At 39.0% G+C, this 18,779-nt stretch overlaps 2 protein-coding genes across 2 annotated transcripts in view; one reads left to right on the forward strand and one right to left on the reverse strand.

The window, feature by feature from the left end:
• Positions 1-18,779, reverse strand: part of Med12l (mediator complex subunit 12L) — a 320,970-nt gene that overhangs the window by 210,046 nt on the left and 92,145 nt on the right. Inside the window, exons 13-15 of the mRNA XM_027391634.2 lie at positions 18,409-18,623; positions 17,270-17,374; positions 16,320-16,496 (exon numbers count right to left, since the gene is read on the reverse strand). Of these exons, the coding sequence (XP_027247435.2) occupies positions 16,320-16,496; positions 17,270-17,374; positions 18,409-18,623 (497 nt within the window). The remainder of the gene's footprint in view (positions 1-16,319; positions 16,497-17,269; positions 17,375-18,408; positions 18,624-18,779) is intronic.
• Positions 10,401-11,360, forward strand: Gpr171 (G protein-coupled receptor 171). Its single transcript, XM_035451955.1, has one exon. It carries the CDS (start codon positions 10,401-10,403, stop codon positions 11,358-11,360), a length of 960 nt encoding a protein of 319 aa, XP_035307846.1.

The following is an 18,779-nucleotide window of genomic DNA, read 5'->3' on the forward strand; positions in this document are numbered from 1 at the left end:
GACATCTATTTAGGAACTACAAAATTTTGGGGTGTTTTATTCTTTCTTCTTGTATGGCTATGTGCATATGCACTGTCCACATGTGATTGTCTTTTTACACTGTTTATATGGTACCAACTTGTCTTATAAGTGAGTGGTCACATAAATTAAAAGTATCAAATTAGCCCAAATTCCTTTTACTTCAGAGTGTAACTGCAATTTTAAATAGCTCCCACAGGTTAACTTTCCCCACCAACCCGAGTATGCCAACTAAAGACATAATAATAGTGAAGGACAGAGAAAAAAGTCAGTGTGGCCATGGTGGATGAAGCAGGCAGAGAGGTGGGGGGTGGGGGTGTCCAGGTATGTCTTTGAGATATCTGGTGATGTGTCCTAGATATCTGGTGAAGAAAGTAGATGGGAAAAAAATGCTTTAAGATGAGAAAGGATTTTAGATGGTAATTGCCTGAAAAAATTTTCAAAATGAAAATAAAAAGCAGTAAAACAAAACCCCAAAATGCAATCAGCTACAGAAGATCCAAGCAGCAAGACAATGTACAAACAGAACATATAATGGCAGCATATGGTTAAGTTCACTATCCTTAATATTTACTAGGGTTCTCTTATAGTCAGACTAATGCTTAGATGCTTACTTCCTGTCAGGCTGCTCCAGACAGGAGGAGGAAGCAGCTCACTGTTCCTTTGCAGAGTAGGACACTACTGCTTTAGTGATTTTTTTCATCCCTGAACATGGGCAAAGCCCCATTTCTTAGAACCCCACTGAGGCAGTTTTTCCAGTGTCCTGGTTCCCCACAATTGTGCAAACATTGCCTCCCCCTTAGAATCATCTCTTCGGCCCAGGGTTTCTCTACAATAGCAGGTTGTTGTCTGTACGGAAAATGCATTCTTCCTAAGGGTAAGGTTACCAGTTGGGCCTGTGCTTATGACTTTCATCCTTTCCCCTTGACTATCTCTGTTTTAGCTCTGTGGTAGAGACACCTAAAGGCAAATTTAAAAGCTGAAGATAAAGACCCTGTTGCTGAAGACAACACACACTTGGGATACAGGATTTGGAATGATCCAGCTAGAACTGATCTTCTGGAAGTGTCCTTCCCACAGACTGGCTTTCATATCATCAGAGGATGTATAGACCTTCCTAGCAGTAACGCTCACAAACCACAGCAATGACGCCACCAGCAAGATATCCATAACAGTGCAATATTGGTACTTTTGTCTTAGAGACAAACAACAGCTGTCTAAACTTAAGACCCTCTTAATGGCAATGAATGTATGCCTGCAATTGTAAACCTAGCAACAAGTACCCATGCTGGAGAGGTCATACAACCTAAAGGAAAACCTACTATCATTTCCTCAAACTACTAAAATTTCTGACTGCATTCTAAATACTTATCCTTAAACCTACAGATAAATATAGTTTTTAGCCTACCATCAAAAAAGTTATTCACTTATTTTTTTCAACAGATAGGGACTGCAACACAGATCCATAGCTGTCAAAATGTGTCTGTGGCATGCCCAGACACAACGGACACATCTGCGAGGAGCACCCTGGATGGAATATAGGAGCTACAGGACCAGGATGCTTGCTGCTAAATAGTGACCTCTGGATATGACAGAGGAAATGTACCTACGAACTAACAGTATGGTTGTTTAAATAAGATCAACATAATTAATAACTCCAGCTGACATGCTAGTGTAGACAAGGGGAATCCACAAGGTTCCATCGATAGATGAAGAGCAACAGGTTCAATGGCCACTAAAAGGAACATGTTCAGGGACATGCTCCTACATAAATTGTCCAGGCCCAGTGGTCAGACCTGGACACGTGCACACACAGGCAAAGCCAGACTCAGTAAGTTGTGTATACATATGTAACAATGATAATTTAAAAATAAAGAGGTCATGACTTTGAAAGGGAGGGAGGACATACAGGAGTTGGGGGAAAGAGAGAAATGATATAAAGGACTCACAACAAATTTTCAAAACTTTTAATTTAAAGACTACTATCTGACAAATTGTGTTGAATAATTTTTTAAATGATGCTGTGGATAGCAGAGGGGACCACAAATCAACTTGTGGGGTCAAATTAGCATTTTATACATGCAAAATATACATGAAAATAAAATATCATTTCTTAAATAAAAGTGTTGCCATGATCAAAATAAGGGGAAAAAACCTTTACCCCATTTCTTCCCATTTGGGTTTCTGAAATAGTGGGTTAGTGATGACATACAGTTTCCTGGAACATTAACAAAATATAATCTGAAGAATATTTATCCTCAGTGAGACAGAAGGAGCTTCAGGCAACTGCAATGAAACTTTCGCATTAAAAACTTAGTATCCAGAGTTCTAGACAGGAGAAGAGGAGAACACAGGTGCTATGAAGGGGGAAACTGAAAGGGGGAGATTGGTGAGAGGATATAAACAAAATAACAGAGAATGGGAAGGAGAGAGGAGGGATACATAACACTAAGAAGGTTTATTAAAGCCATATTTTATGTCTAAATTATTTTAGACATTATTTTATGTCTAAATAAAAATACATATATAGTACACATAAATGTGCATGCACATATACATAAACACTCATACAGTTTGAATGTTACAGCACTTGAGGTGATAATGCCCCCCACAAGAGCCATAGACTATTTAATAAAAACTGCAGCCTCAGTTGAGGGGAACCTCCTCAAACATTACAGGTAACTGCTTTTGCCCTTGATTGCCTCCCCAAACTTGAACATCAGACCCTATTGCTGAAGACACCACACACTTAAGCAACAGGAATTGGAGGAACTGAGCTGGGGCTGACCCGGAAGCCTCCATGAACTCCTGAAGTATCCTAAGATGCTTTGTAAGCAGCCAATGGATAAACAGTCCTACTTGGCAATAATACCTACAAACCACAAGTTGGCCAGCAGGGCAAGATATCCCCAAGGGCGAAACAGTGGCACTTAGAGATGTTTAAACAAAGCTTTCTAATGGGATTTAAGGCTAATTCAATAGGAAGAAATCACGCCTAACCAATAAACCTAACCAATTGTGCCTAGGTGGTGAAGTCATGGACTCTAGAGGAGAACCTACTGTTGCTACTTTCATAAACCAGTGTAATTCCTAACTGCTAACTTACCCTTCTGCCCAGAGGTAAGTGTCTTTCTCACCCCTCCCACTGAAGAAGCTTCAGTTTGCAACAGACAGAGGCCTTATTAGAGAAATCCACAATCTGTCAAAATTCCGAGAGTTAGCAGGCTGCGGAGGTGCAGCCCCAGTTGATGCATTTACAATACAACTCCTAACCTAAGGCTCAGGGACCATCTCAGAAGAGGAACTGGGAAGATTATAAATACCAGAGGATTAGGACAACTGCTGGGAGACAGTGTCTTCAGTATATGACAAGGAAACTGTGCTCATAATGACACCACCAGGTGCAGAAATACAGGCCATTAATGACTGCTTCAAGAGGAAGAATCGGTGTTCTCAAGAGAGAAGCCTCCTGGTGAATTATCTAATCCCAAGCAATCAGCCCTAAATATACAGTTACAAGTGACACCAAATGGATTCAAGCAGGCTATATTTATATGTATGTATGTATGTATATATACATATATACGTATAAAATAACTACTAAAAGAAGTAATGGATTTGAGATGAATGTGGGACAAGGGGAGTTAGAGAAAGGAGAAAAGGAACTGAATAGATATAGTACCTGTGTATAAAATACTTAAAATGTAAAACTTACTAAGGACAATAAAGGAAAAATATCCTCCAACAACTCTGATAGTCAGAATTTATTCTCAAAATGAGAATGCAAATGGACTGGTACTCCCAAACTCAAGAGTGCAGAGGCAGGAGGATCTGGAGCCTCAACCACCATGTCTCAAAACAAAACCAAAAATGAAAAATAAAATTTAGTTTCACTATAACAAAATTAGTTCTTGCCAGGCAATGATGACACATATCTGTAATCTTTGCAGTGGAGAGACTCAAGGAGGCCACCCTGGCAAGATCCTATCTCATAAACACAAAAAGAAAACAGATTAGCGCCTACTTCTCCAGGAATGAGGTGCAGAAACAAAGAACCAAGGCATGTTAGCTTGCTCACATGGCAACCCAACCATAAACAGAATTTTAGAATTTTAACAACAGTTAGTTGCTTGCACTTTTTGAATATATAAGCCTAAACTAAAGCAAGAAAGTAAACAGATAAAAGAGCAACTCAAAATAAAGAAAAGCTTCACCAGAAATATTTTATCCCAATTTTCCTTCAGATCTCACTAAAACTATTCACTAACCAATTTTCGACCAATTCCACCTATAAATTCTCTTTGCCTCACACTCATGCCCAGGGAATGAAAGCTCTGACTGAATACCTCAGCTTTCTTTCCTGCAACTGTCTCTCCTTCAGAAGCTACAGCTTGACACTTACAAATTAACTGTGTGCTGGCATATTTATCAACATACATACATACATACATACATACATACATACATACATACATACATACATACCACAATAAAATTTATATTTATCACAGTAAATGTATCAAAATATGTTTGGAGCCAGAAGCTCATGTTCGCTTTCATAAATGTTAGCCTTGCTCTAACTTACTATGCTCAAGGTTTTGATCATCAGCAATTCAGAAAGAAAAGGGGTTGGGGTTCTAGTCTTACAAAGAAAAATAAAACCAATCACTAATGAGGCAAAACTTTTTGTTCAGACCAGGAATCTGTGGGGCATGCTGCTACCTCAGAGCTAGGCTCAGTTCAGATACTAGCTAACATGTTTTATTGTAGGGGAATAGTTAATTATGCAGCAGAAAGTACAACTTGCTAAATACCTGCCTCAATTCATTAAGTTGTCTGGGTGAAGCTGAGAAATACTTTCCGATTGTTTCAATCTCATAACTTAGGAAATAGATAAAATACATTCTTGAACCTTTTAAAATATGTTACTAAAATAATATGTGTATGTGAGCGTGGATATGAGTGTCACATGTGCCAGTCAGCGGTCAGGCTATGGAGTGGGGCTCTCCTCTATGTAAAGAGTTCTAGGGACTGAGTTTGGGGTGTCAGGCTTGTGTGGGAAGGAAGCACTGTGACCTGCTGAGCCAGCTCCCTGGTTTACATGCAATACATTCGTGAAGGAAAAACTCTGAAGTCATATGCACAATAACATTCATGTGGTTTCCGTAAAACAGAAAAAGTTGATTACACAAACCAAAGAAGAAAGAAAAATAGCTATCTCTCTGTTGTTCCAATGATGTTATTTTATTTTTCTGTCAAGATTTTTCTAAAAACGGAACTGGCAAGATGGCTCAAGGGACTTAAAGGTGCTTGCCCACACACCCACACACCCAGCAACTTGAATACAATCCTGCTTGGTGGAAAGAAGAAGCCAACTGATTCCTTAATGCTGTCATGGATCTCCACAAGCATGTCATATGACACACATGTACGGGCACACACACAAAATAACAAATACAGAAAAAGATTTTTCTGGCATGAACATCAACAACAAAATAAACTATAACCCATCAGATACTATTTTGTGTTAATTTCTTAAGATATTCTCACTCAATAGCCTAGACTTATCTTAAAGTCACTACAAAGCCCAAGCTACCTCCGGCTTCTTCAAATTCATGGCTTTCAGCTTCCCTCAGCCTCCCAAATCCTGAGATTACAGATTTGTACCAGCCACTGTATTGGGCTTTTCTTTTAATTAACAGATATCTTAGCAAGAATATAAGCTGCAAAATATTATTTAATTATACCTTTGAAATGCTGGTGTCCATAACTATGTTAAACAAGTATCTATTTACATGCTTTACTGTCTTAAGTCATAAACTCAACATCATTTTCAAGGCTTTAATACTGACATTTCTTAAACTATCAAGGAACAGAACAGTCTGAGGTACTTTTATTAACAAAAGAAAAAGCAGGCAAGGTATTTATAATGGATTAATGAAAACTATTTTCTGTAAAACAGTAACGGACCAATTAAGTGTTACTTAAGATAGATAAAATTGTTTTCTTACAAAAAAACTTCCTCAGGAGACTTTCACAGAGCCTAAACCATTTGCAAACCACAGTTTCATCTACGTCAATCTGTAACATTTTAAAACCACACAAAAAGGAAAGGAAATTTTTAGTTCAGCAGACAACTCTGAAAAATGGGTCTGCTGTCCCTGTGGCTAACTAAACAGCTCATGACTCTCTGAAGACCCAGACCTAGGCCTGCTCCGGCCAAAAAAGACACCACCAGGTATGTCATTTTTGATGATTACCTAATTCAGGGTTTTCTCCATTGGAAGAAAAGATTTTTCGGGGTTGAAGCAGAAAAGAACTAAAAGTCACAAGGCTTCTGGGCAGCAACAACTATTAGACTGTAATTAGACATGACCTGTGAACTTCTATCAGCATCTTCTGCTTTCTTTAGGTCTGGTCTGTCTTTAACACACACACACACACACACACACACACACACACACACACACACACACACACACAAACACACACTTCAAATTAGACTAATTATCCATACAAAAATAGCTTAAGCTATTTGCTTTTCTAACTAAATAGGGAGAGCCATATCTTCCCAAGAGGTCCTAACCAGACAGTCCTCTCTACCAGTCCTACATTAGCAAATTTCAAAGCATATTCACTATGACTCCCTTGGAAAATCTACTAAGGTTTTCTTCGGCTCTGTTTTGTTTTGTTTTACCCCCTAAGGAATGAGCAATCTATGACAAAGAACAAAGGAGACATTTAATTTCCATTCTTCATTTTTTTTTTTTTTTTGGAATAGTGTTTACTAGTTACTACTTGCCTAGCATGGCACAGATACTATTACCACAATGTTTATCAAGCTCTTAGATCTCAGACTTGTGATGGGGAGCATGGGATGTTGTTATACTACAATTTCGCCTGCTGATCAAAATATGAAAAGTCTTAAGAAACTATTTTTTCATGGCAATCTAGACAGTTATAAAGCAAATGCAAAGCATTCTACATCCTCCAGCATTAGTTACATTGTGATGATTTGAAGTAAGTTACCCCACTCTGGTCAGTTCTAATTACAGAGAATACCAATCAAGACAAACTAACATAATACTTCTCTTTACCATATGCCTTGCCAATAAAATGAGAGTTTGCCATATAATTATTTAAGCAAAAGGGCACTAACTATTTACTATCAGAATGCAACATCTGAAGTGCCTATAAGGAAGTCAGAGAAGTGTGCTTGGCATTCAGACATGAAGAAACGTGTCCTTCAGGCCCAAAGGTCTATAGGCAGGACTCACAAAGAGGAAGAAGAAGAAAGCTTAAGAGCTCAGAGAATGATCAGCAAGTAAGGATCCTCGTCTTGCTCAAATAAGTTGCAAAAATCTTAGGTATTTTGCAGTCTCCTCATTCGATCTGAGGACTGAAAAGAAGTCACCAATAAAGAATCTACCCATCATTAAGCGCCCAGATTCTAAAATTCTACCACATGCTTAAGTACAGAGGTGGGTAGGACTTACTCACAGATGGTGCAGACTAAAACAGTCTAAAGTAAGACACGGGATTAAGGGAGGTGGAGGTGTGGTTCAGTTACAGGTATCATGCTAGGTAAGCAAAAGTCTTGAGTTCAAGCCTAGCAGTGAAAGCAAAGACAGCCATCAGGGAGTGTTAGGGGAAAAGTCAGTCATGATAACTTTGACAGTTTACAGAACTTTACATGAAAGGCCTAAAGTTAGCATATATATATATACATATATATGCTATAATATATATAACCACATATGTGTGTATACATGCACATGAGTATGAACATACATACATACACACACACACACACACACACACACACACACACACACACACACACAAAGGTTCCATTGCACAACACATGGAATGTCTATACTTCATGTATTTCTAGAGTGCTTGGGAGGAAAGTTAAAACTAAGACATTTATTCAGCTGTTTTACATGAAAACTGCTAAGGATATTCCTGCCACACTACCTTCAGGTAAGGTTGGTCCTTACAGCACTATTCATTAAGATGAGAATCATCACTGACATTACTGTGGCTTCTGAAATATGACTGGGATGGAATCGTGGCTCTGTAATTTGCCAGCTATCCAAGCAGTGGATTTAAGCTTGGCATACCTCAGATTATAGCAACCCCACAACAGGACTCACAAAATGTTTTATTAAAAAATGGACACTCATCAAACACAAATAGTAAGTGCTTTAAATTTTTCATTACGGTTGGTACAGAATGACAGTACCTGTAAACCCTCTAAGTCCTAACTCCTCTGGGGAAAAGGGAAGAGCACTTAAGAAAGTTTAGAATACATCTGCCTTTATCAACTTACTTTCAATGACTGCATCATTCCAAGACAAACACAGCAGGGCCATTAGATGCTCAGCCAGCAAAGGTGTAAATTAGGTGCATGAGTAGACTTAAGTTCATCCCAGAATTCCACAAAGGGTGGGAGGAGAAAACTGTCTCCACAAAGTTGTCTGTCCACTCTCTTCCACAGGCACACCCACAGCATAAGCATGAGCATGCAGGATAATAAGTAAATTTTGAAGGGCTACATTGTATCATTAAATGTTTTGAGACGTTAAAGCTGACTAAGATGACAGAAGTTGTTTGGTTTAGAGAGGGGTTTTATTGCTGCTGAGCGTTCCATTTTCAGACAGGAAACTCTTGACATTCTGTAATGTTATGTCTGACTTCGTTACTGATAAAACTCCAGAGCCTGAAAAGCCCAGGTTTTTCGCAGTCTGATTTCTGAGACATTCAGGAAATTCCACATAGATTTGCTTTATGAAAGTGATATTTTTGACTTCACTTTTAAAAAAAGAAGGAATATTATTTAACATGAAATTGGATTGCCCACATCAAGAGGCATAGCACAGAGTACCACATATGATCCTAAACATGGGAGCTACACTAAACCACACGAAAGGGAGCTCAGTTTAACTTGAGCTCATAAGTCAAGCCAGTATACTCTCCCTGGATTTTCTTGTCATTACCAGACTCAATTGTGGTGGTTCTAGACTGTGAAAGTCAGGAGTTTTGCGCTTTGTTTTCTTTTAGATTGAGCCAAGATCTCATGAATACCAGCCTATCCTTGCCATTTAGCCAAGAAAGAGCTTAACCTAGTGTTCCTCTTGAGTGTTGGGGTTATAAATTAGTACCAACAGGTCCAATAAAGTTACATGTTTTAATACAGATATACTGACCCTTCCTTGGAAAATATTGTAACCAATAAATATAGAAGCTTTTAAAACACAATTTCATAAAAGTATTTAAAAAAAAACACTTCCAAAGAAATAGCTAAAGCCATCATGTTCAACAAAAATATTTGTCAAACTCCAACAATATAAGTTTTTATATTAGGTTAACTTAAAAATGTGAAAAGAAACATAAGAAGTTAATTTCACTAACATAGCAAGCATAATATAACAAAAAACATTACATGGATATTCACAGTTAAATATGGTAACTAAATAAAATCTTTAATATATTCACCATTTAAAGTGATCACCAGCCACAACACTGATTTTCATAGGTTTGTACCACTATGAAACTGGAATATAATAAGAGGGATAGTAGGCACCAATACAATCAGAGTCCAACTCTTCCCACTGAAAATAGAGATGAAATTTTATTTCTAAAAATATGTTAATAGGCCGGGCATTGGTGGTGCACGCCTTTAATCCCAGCACTCAGGAAGCAGAGGCAGGCAGATCTCTGTGAGTTCGAGGCCAGCCTGGTCTCCAGATCGAGTGCCAGGATAGGCTCCAATGCTACACAGAGAAACCCTGTCTCGGGGGGGGGGCGGGGGAGGGGGGAGTTAACAGAATTCACAACAGAGGGCCTGCTTTTAAAATAACAATATAAAAACCTTTCTACCAATTGCTGTAATCTTTTTTTCTCCTATCAGTCTAGGTATATTGCAGCATAAGCTACAAAACCTACAAAAAGAAAAGCAGAAAGCAGAAAGCCACACTGAAATCTTTTTCAGACAAAACCACAGCACCTTCCTCTCTCCACTTCTCAGAACCTCTGGTCATTTACCTCCTCTGCAAAGAAATCTCACCTCAACCAGTAACAGAGAGCCATACAAAACAAACCCACAAAGTCAAAAACATCCCTTCCCAAAAGCAAGTTTACTCAGGATTTCTTGAAAGTCACAGAAATCAGACAACGGAGAACATGGAACCATCTAGGATGTTGCCACTAGCCCAGTGAAACTCTCCCTAAAAACTAGAAAGACCATGATATTTTGAGAAGAAATGTTTTTAAGGAAAGTATTTACTGATTTTAGTTACTAACATTTCCCTCCTCCTCTTTTTAACAGAGCCGTGTGTTTTTATTTTTTTTAATTATTGAACTCAAGCTTCTCCCTGAAGATGACAAATAGTTCACTGTTCTGTCCAGTTTACAGAGATCTGGAACCATTTACATATTTTTTTTACTTAGTTTTCCTCATTGGAATCATTGGAAGCTGTTTTGCAACGTGGGCTTTTATACAGAAAACCACAAATCACAGGTGTGTGAGCATATACTTAATTAATTTGCTCACAGCTGATTTCCTGCTCACTCTGGCATTACCCGTAAAAATTGTTGTTGACTTGGGTGTGGCACCCTGGAAGTTAAGGATATTCCACTGCCAAGTAACAGCCTGTCTCATCTACATCAATATGTACCTATCTATTATCTTCTTAGCCTTTGTCAGCATTGATCGATGTCTTCAGTTAATACACAGCTGCAAAATATACCGAATACAAGAACCTGGATTTGCAAAGATGATATCGACGGTCGTGTGGCTCATGGTCCTTCTTATAATGGTGCCCAACATGTTGATTCCCATCAAGGACATCAAAGAAAAGTCAAACGTAGGTTGCATGGAATTTAAAAAGGAGTTTGGAAAGAACTGGCACTTGTTAACAAATTTCATATGTGTAGCAATATTTTTAAATTTCTCAGCTATCATTTTGATATCCAACTTCCTTGTAATTAGGCAACTCTATAGAAACAGAGACGATGCAAACTATCCAAATGTAAAAACGGCTCTAATCAACATCCTTCTGGTGACAGCGGGTTACATCATATGCTTTGTTCCTTACCACGCTGTCAGGATCCCATATACCCTCAGCCAGACAGAGGTCATATCTGATTGCTCAACTAGGATCTCCCTCTTCAAAGCCAAAGAGGCCACGCTGCTCCTGGCTGTGTCCAATTTGTGTTTTGATCCAATCCTGTACTATCATCTCTCAAAAGCATTTCGTCTGAAGGTCACTGAGACTTTTGCCTCACCTAAAAAGACTAAGGCTCAGAAAGAAAAATCAAGATGTGAAAATGATGTGTAAAATACAGGGGTTTTGCATGTTAGCCCTTCTTTCCAACTGATCTGCAAAGCTGGTCATAGTTTTCAAAGATAAAAGAAGAGAATTAGTAATAAAAGTTGCTGGTTACTAGCAAACACAGACTGGTTCCTGTGGGAGTCCTTCTCTCCATACAAACCAACACTGTACTCACAACAGTTGCTGATATTCTTCAGCCCAACTATTTGTACAGGAAAATTAACAGAGAATCTTGATTCAGGATCAACCTGGGTGACCAAAGTGAGGAGAGCCATGGCAAAGACTCAGAGGCTCATTTCAATAGTTCTTGATGATCAATTCTTCTTGATGAGAATATGCCACATAATCTGCATCTACACTGCCAGGAAGCCCTTCAGCAACACAGTCAGGTCTTCAGCAACCTCAAAAATAAAGACATCAAAATACCTGCATTGTTTTCATTTTTAACCTACCGCTTTGAAAGTTAGTAAATGTTCTATTCAGTACATCTGCTTTTACTATCTGATTTTTTTTGCAACACAACCATAACTTTTAGTTATAAAAGGTTTACAGTGACAGGAACTGTGGATCACCCTGGAGACTGAGGCAAAAAGGGTCATTATAAGTTCCAGACTAGCATGGGCTACAAAAAGTGAATTGCAGGCCATCCTGGCCTATAAAATGAGACCCTATCCCTAATTAATTTTAAAAGGGGGTTGCAAATACATGGGTATGTTTTAAATAACATGAGGGAACTGTTAAATTATATTAACTACTGAAACTGTTTTGGAAGTGAAAATCCATATCAAAGGTATTAGAAAAGTAAGTCCAGCCAAAGAATCTTAAAGTAGAGACAGAGACTCATCACTAGGCCAAGCTAGGAACATAGCCTATGTTAGGCCACAGTACCTCTCAAATCTAAAGACCTGGCCAATAAGAAGGAATCTGCAGTCCACAGTACAAGTCGCTCCAGCTCTGAGCAGATCCTCTCCACTGCCAGTACAGACACAGGTGAGGCATGGCGGTAAATAAGCATACTAAGAAAATCAGAAAAGAACTGAGAAGCATTCATGAGGTTTGAGTTTGTGTTCCGGTTTAGTTCCCTCATGACACAGGATCTCCTATATCTTGCTGTGGCCTTGAGCTCACTACATAGCCACAGATAATCTTAAATGCCTGATCTTCTTCCTTCTACCTCCCAGGTTCTGGGATTATAAACATGTGCTACCAAAAGTAGCTCTCCTGTGTGTATTTTTAACATTACAGAAAATCCACATAAAATAGTTAATAATGGGCTAGAGAGATGGCTTGGGAGTTAAAAGCACTTGCTGCTCTTTCAGAGGACCAATGCTCAGTCCCCAGCACCCCATATACTGAGGCTCACAATTGCTTGTAACTGTACTTGCACGGGGTACCAGGTATGCTGATGGTACACATATATACATGCAGGAACTCACACATGCACATGGAAAGAAGGGAGGGTAGGAGGGAGGGAGTGTGGGCAGGCAGGCAGGTGGGCAGGCAAGCAGGCAGGCAGTGGTGGTGGGGCACACACACCTTTGATCCTAGTACTTAGGAGGTAGAGGTAGTTTGAGTTTGAGGCCAGCCTGGTCTACACAGCTAGTTCTAGGACAGCCAAGGCTACAAGAAACCCTGTCTTGAAAAACCAACAAAAAAGAAAAGAAGGAAGGAAGGAAGGAAGGAAGGAAGGAAGGAAGGAAGGAAGGAAGGAAGTACATTGCAATAGCTGTGGTGATAAGTGACAATGAGTCCAGACTAGATGTGGCAACACATGCCTGAAATACCACACTTGAGAGCTGAGACAGCTGAGAAAGGATTGTAAGCCTGTACAGATTTTATAGCCAGATACACACACACACACACACACAGAGAGAGAGAGAGAGAGAGAGAGAGAGAGAGAGAGAGAGAGAGAGAGAGAGAGAGAGAAAGAGAGAATAGGGGAGGGGGAGAGAGGGAGGGGGGAGAGAGAGAGAGAGGGAGGGAAGGGAATTGAATGTGCTCCTGGATGCCAAGAATATTAAGTTTTATTGCAATGTCATTTTTGTATTTGAAGAAATAGTTTCAAAGTCCTGTGTATAAATTCACAAATATATTCTCAGTCTGATGAAAACAATTTAAAAAGCACCAATTGTCAATATTTTAAAAAGGAACATCTAACAGTAGTTTCCAGAATACTTAAATGACAGGAAGTCCAATTAGTATGACAAGTCTGACACCATGTAAATTCATGCCGGGTGACAGGTAGGTAGAACACATTCACAATTAGACCTGTGTTTGTCACTGGCCTAAACAATTTTTTCTTTCTGGTGAGCAGATCAAAGCAGCCATGAAAACCATTTTTTGAATATATATAGAAAACCATTTTTGAATCTTTGCTCAAATACCCCTTCATCCTCTATCCTTGGTCCCTAGTTTCTAAGATAACTCAGAAGTTGGCAGAAGGCCAACAAGTATTATTACATTTGCTCCTCATACACAACAGGTGGTCAGAGTTCTCCTAATCAGAGGAGACAAAGACTCTCGGTATAAGGTCAATCAACACCTCATTAGCCCATCTTTTTCCTTTGATTTATTGTCATTTATAGTCATCAGAAAAGGGGGGGGCTTAAATAAGTCAGTAGTGGAAAGCTGTGCTTGTTAAGGCTTTTGGTCAACTTGACACAAGGTGGAATCATTTTAGTAGAGGAAAGCAGAAAATGTTTCCATCAGATTGGCCTGTAGGCAAGTCTATGGGCATTTTCTTGATGAATGACCAATGTGGAAGGGGCAAACCCACTATGGGCAGAGCCAAACTGGGCAGGTGGTTCTAGGTGGGATATGAAAGCTGCCTGAGCAAACCAGAAGAAATGATGCAGTAAGGAGCATTCATTCCTCCATGATCTCTTCTTCAGTTCCTAGCCAGAATTCCTGCCCTGACTTCCTGTAATCTGTAAAATGAAACAAACCTCTTTGCTGCCCCAAGTTGCTTTTGTCAGTGGTGTTTATCACGGCAATAGAAAGCAAACTAGAACAAAAGCTAACTAAAAACTGGATCCAAAGAAGGTGGCTTAGTGGGTAAAGTTGCTCTCCCCTCTAGCCCCCCACCCTGCTGTGTAATCATGAGGGATCCAAAAGCCACACAAAAAGCCAGGAATTGCCACTCACTCCTGTACCCCAGCACTGTAGGACACACTCTCTGGCCCCTGTGAATGTGTGCACAGGTGCACACACCTGCTTATATACATACACACACACACACACACACACACACACACACACACACCCTACAGTATACACCTTACATGCCTGCATAAGCACACAAAAATTATTAAAAATTAAAATTAGAGCCTCCAAAAGTTGTCAAGGGACATGATCATACAACACTTTCCTCTAAGGACAAGGTCATACAGACAACACAACAAAGAAGCTGATTTTGGATACCTGCTCAGATCCCAGAAGCACAGAGAAAACAGACCTGCAAATTCTCAACATACTTCCACCATTTTAATGTATTATTTTATTCTTTTGTTTGTTTGTTGCTTGTTTTTCCAAGACAGGGTTTCTCTGTGTAACCCTGGCTGTTCTGGAACTCTCTCTGTAGATCAGGATGACCTTGAACTCACAGAGATCTACCTGCCTCTGCCTCCCAAGAATTGGGATTAAAGGTGTGTGCCACAACTGCCAGGTTTACACTTAATATTTTAAAAAAAAAAAAAAAACCCTAAGGCATGATAGCTTATCCTTGAGTCAGAAACATCTGTAATATATAAAGCCAATATCTCCATTACCACAAATGAACTGCCAGATTACTCTGCTGTTGAAAATTGGAGACAGAAAAAAAAACATAGAAAATTATTGATAATATTCTGAGATGAACAAGAAAGAATTTTGTAAAGATTAAACATAGTACAAGGACACAAACAGAGTGTTTTAATTGACATAAGACAAAAAACATGGACTTAGTGAGTTTGACTCATTTTGGAGGATGTTTCAAAATATCAGTTATACTTAGCTTTAACAAAATCCTCAGCTGGGGGCTGGAGAGATGGCTCAGCGGTAAATAGCACTGGCTGCTCTTCCAGAGGTCCTGAGTTCAGTTCCCAGCAACCACATGGTGGCTCACAGCCATCTCATAATGAGATCTGGTGCCCTCTTCTGGCCTGCAGACATACATGCAGGCAGAACACTGTATTCATAATACATACATAAGTCTTAAAAAAAAAAAAAAAGAAAGAAAGAAAATCCGCAGCTTACTGCTCAAAACTTCCATGTGTCCAAAGCACAGCATGCAGGAAACAGTTTGCCCAAGAATTAAAAAGTCTCAGCTCTTAGCCTAATGCTCATTACTAACATTTTCTTTGGGATAAACACATCACTACTTAAGACTTCAACACTAAGATCCCTGCCACGATCTTCTCACTGATACCCAAACTTTAAACCTACCAAGTCCAAAGCCAAGCCCACCTACCCACAGCCTCTGTAATCAAGTCAGACTTCTCAGTGGCACTGGTCCTTCTCCCCTGTCTTCACTTTGAGAATGGAAGGGGCACAGGAATGTCAAAAGCTTGCCTTTTAGTGGACACTTAGGTTTTCACCCAATTGCTTCACTGGCCCCAAAATTCTTACTCACCTGTAACATGCCAAAAGTATAGCCAAACAATACAAGTTAAAAAAAAGAAAAAATAACCAACAATTGACTTTAAAATTAAAGTAGGAAACATATTTAGACATTACTTTTGGTGACTCAAATCCTTTTAGTAAAAGGATATTAATACAGGGAATTCTATTAAATGTAGCTAGTCACTAATAATCACACCATAACATCCAATCTATATCTGTACACAGGCCATATAATCCAAATAATAACCATCAAAGCACTGGCGCACATTTTGACCTGACAGCATGTGTGAGCAGACGAGCAGGTAGCTAATCTGATAGCCATAGAATGAGATCACCATGGCCCACACTGATGGAGCCATGACTTACCAGAGGTATAGGAAAGTGGGTGGCGTACTGCAGGTGGCGGAGGAGGTCATAGTTTGATGGAAAAATTAGTTCCCTTGGTTTTTCTCTCTTCAGAAGTTTCTCGCCATTAACTGACATTCCTCTGCTCAGGGAAGGGTGGGCATTCTCACAGGACTCTCCAGGCATGGGAGAGAAAATCTATGTCATGTAAAACAAATATCAGACATCAATGAAGAGAGCAAAACTACCACACCATTGTGCCACATGCCAGGACTTCAAATACAAGATGCTCACAGAATAACATTTCTACAAAACAGCTGATCAAAAAGATACACAGGAACTTTATTAATGTTTGCAAAATTAAATCACAAAAAAATCTATAAATATCCCCACCTTGAGAAAATGGGAAAATGAAAAACACATGGGGAGGGGACGGGGAGGGAGTGGCCAAACCAATAAGAGGACTGGCCATGTTAGCAAACTTAAAAGTATTATCCTCAAAGAGTTGCATTTCCTCCAAAAACACATGCTTAATAATACTTAATAAGATTAATCCATAGGTAAATATTTTTAAATGTACAAGCAAACAAAAATAACAAGATTCATGAAAAACACACCATACTGAGAGACAGTAGAAAAATGAATTAAGCATAATGCTATTCTTTAGAAACTGGATACATAAATTATCATAATGACACTACATCCCCACACTACTCAGAGATGATGATCCCAAAATAAAAGTGTCAAAGCCAGTCAGCTCTGTTTAGTTTACAAAGGAGGCAATGCAACTCAGGAGTGAGGATGGCTTGAGAAGAAACAACTACAGAAGAACACTGTGACTTAGGGTGGATGACATTTACATCACATGTGTGAGTCATTCCAATACATGAGGCAAGAAATAAAAAGATGGAGACAAGTTGGGGTGGGAGTTGGTGAGTTAACTGTCAATGAGAATCAAAGGTTGAACCTACTGGAAACTCAGAACCAAAGTCACTTTTAAAGTCACTCTTGTCTACTTCATCAAAAATGTTAGTGGTTCCTGAGCCAAGGCCCATGTGCGCCATAATACTGTGTTCCTGGTAATTGCCAGAAAAAAGAAAGCCATGTTGTAAACTTTGTATTTTAAGAAATGGAAATTGAAACATGACAGTAAATTTTTCAACATCCTATCTATCACTGCCACTGTCTACTTCCCTAAATGAAGTTAAAGGAAACTTGAAGGCATGGATTGGGTTTAAAAGTCACACTTTGTCCCCCTGTGAAGACAAAGCTTTAACTTCCATGATGTTTTAAAGAAGGAGTCAAGCTTTGTAACTTAAAACAAACTGGACACAATTACTTTCATTGGGCTATTTCCAATAGAAAAAAAAAATACTTAAAGATCTAAGTAGAACATGAGATGCTTTAAAAAACAAACAAATAATAGCCACAACCTTAAACATATCATAAGACTATCTGGTAAATTCATTTTAAATAACTGAAATAAAGTTGTATTTTTGACTACTCTCTGAGTCTCATCATTTTCCACTGTTTCTCTTTGTTACCTAAATCATTTTATCTTGAAATTTTAAGTATTGGGACAATGTCTAAAATATCAGAACCTGACAGAAAGGCATACAGTTGTACCCATAGCATAAATTGCTGCAAAGATCAACTCTAGTCTCTGTTTTAGAAAGAGATTAAACTTTGCAAAGAAAATATGTGTTATTAAGAATGAGGGATTCCCTCTTTATATGGAGAAGAGTGGTGTATGGAGACACTCCTTAGAATGAATGTCAAAGGAGTGTGATATTAAAAAAATTTCACCCATGAGGCACAAAATTCAAAGCAAATTTCAAGCTACACACATCTAAAACTGAAAGCATATCACTTTAATCTCATGAAAATAAAATTGTGGTCAGTCACATCTTTTCATTAACTATACAACATAGAAAATTCCAGAAGACACATATTCCAAATGTCCCTTGTGATTGGAGGGGAAATAAACTTTGTAGAGAGAAAGTAACTAAAATCCAGTTGCCTTTCCATCACCAAATAGCCTATCTGCAACTGACTCCCCCAGTGGAATTTACTTTGGGATGTGGTATGGACATCATCCCCAGGGGTATACCTCCATCTTCATATCATGGTCCTTGGAATAGTGTTCATCTGCATTCTCTCCTACTGGTGACCGCAGCCCAGCCGAGGCACTGACTGACAAATCTCCTCTTGAGATGAGGGTGCACATGTATGCATCATGGGAGAAGACGTCATGGCGGATAAACTCACAGAAGAGCAGCACCAAGTTCACAAATTCTACCTTCTCGCATTCACTGTTTGGGTCCGCTAAGGTTAGAAACAAATTCAATCAGAAAGTCCTTGACCAGCCACTCCCACCCCCCTCCAAAAACATCAAGGTTTTAGAACATTTTCACTAACTTTTATACTTTTATTGATGTTTCTTTAAGAAAAGTACAAAAGATGACAGGGGTGGTAGAGATA

Source organism: Cricetulus griseus, assembly GCF_003668045.3.
Source record: "Cricetulus griseus strain 17A/GY chromosome 1 unlocalized genomic scaffold, alternate assembly CriGri-PICRH-1.0 chr1_0, whole genome shotgun sequence".
NCBI classification, from domain to species: domain Eukaryota; kingdom Metazoa; phylum Chordata; class Mammalia; order Rodentia; family Cricetidae; genus Cricetulus; species Cricetulus griseus.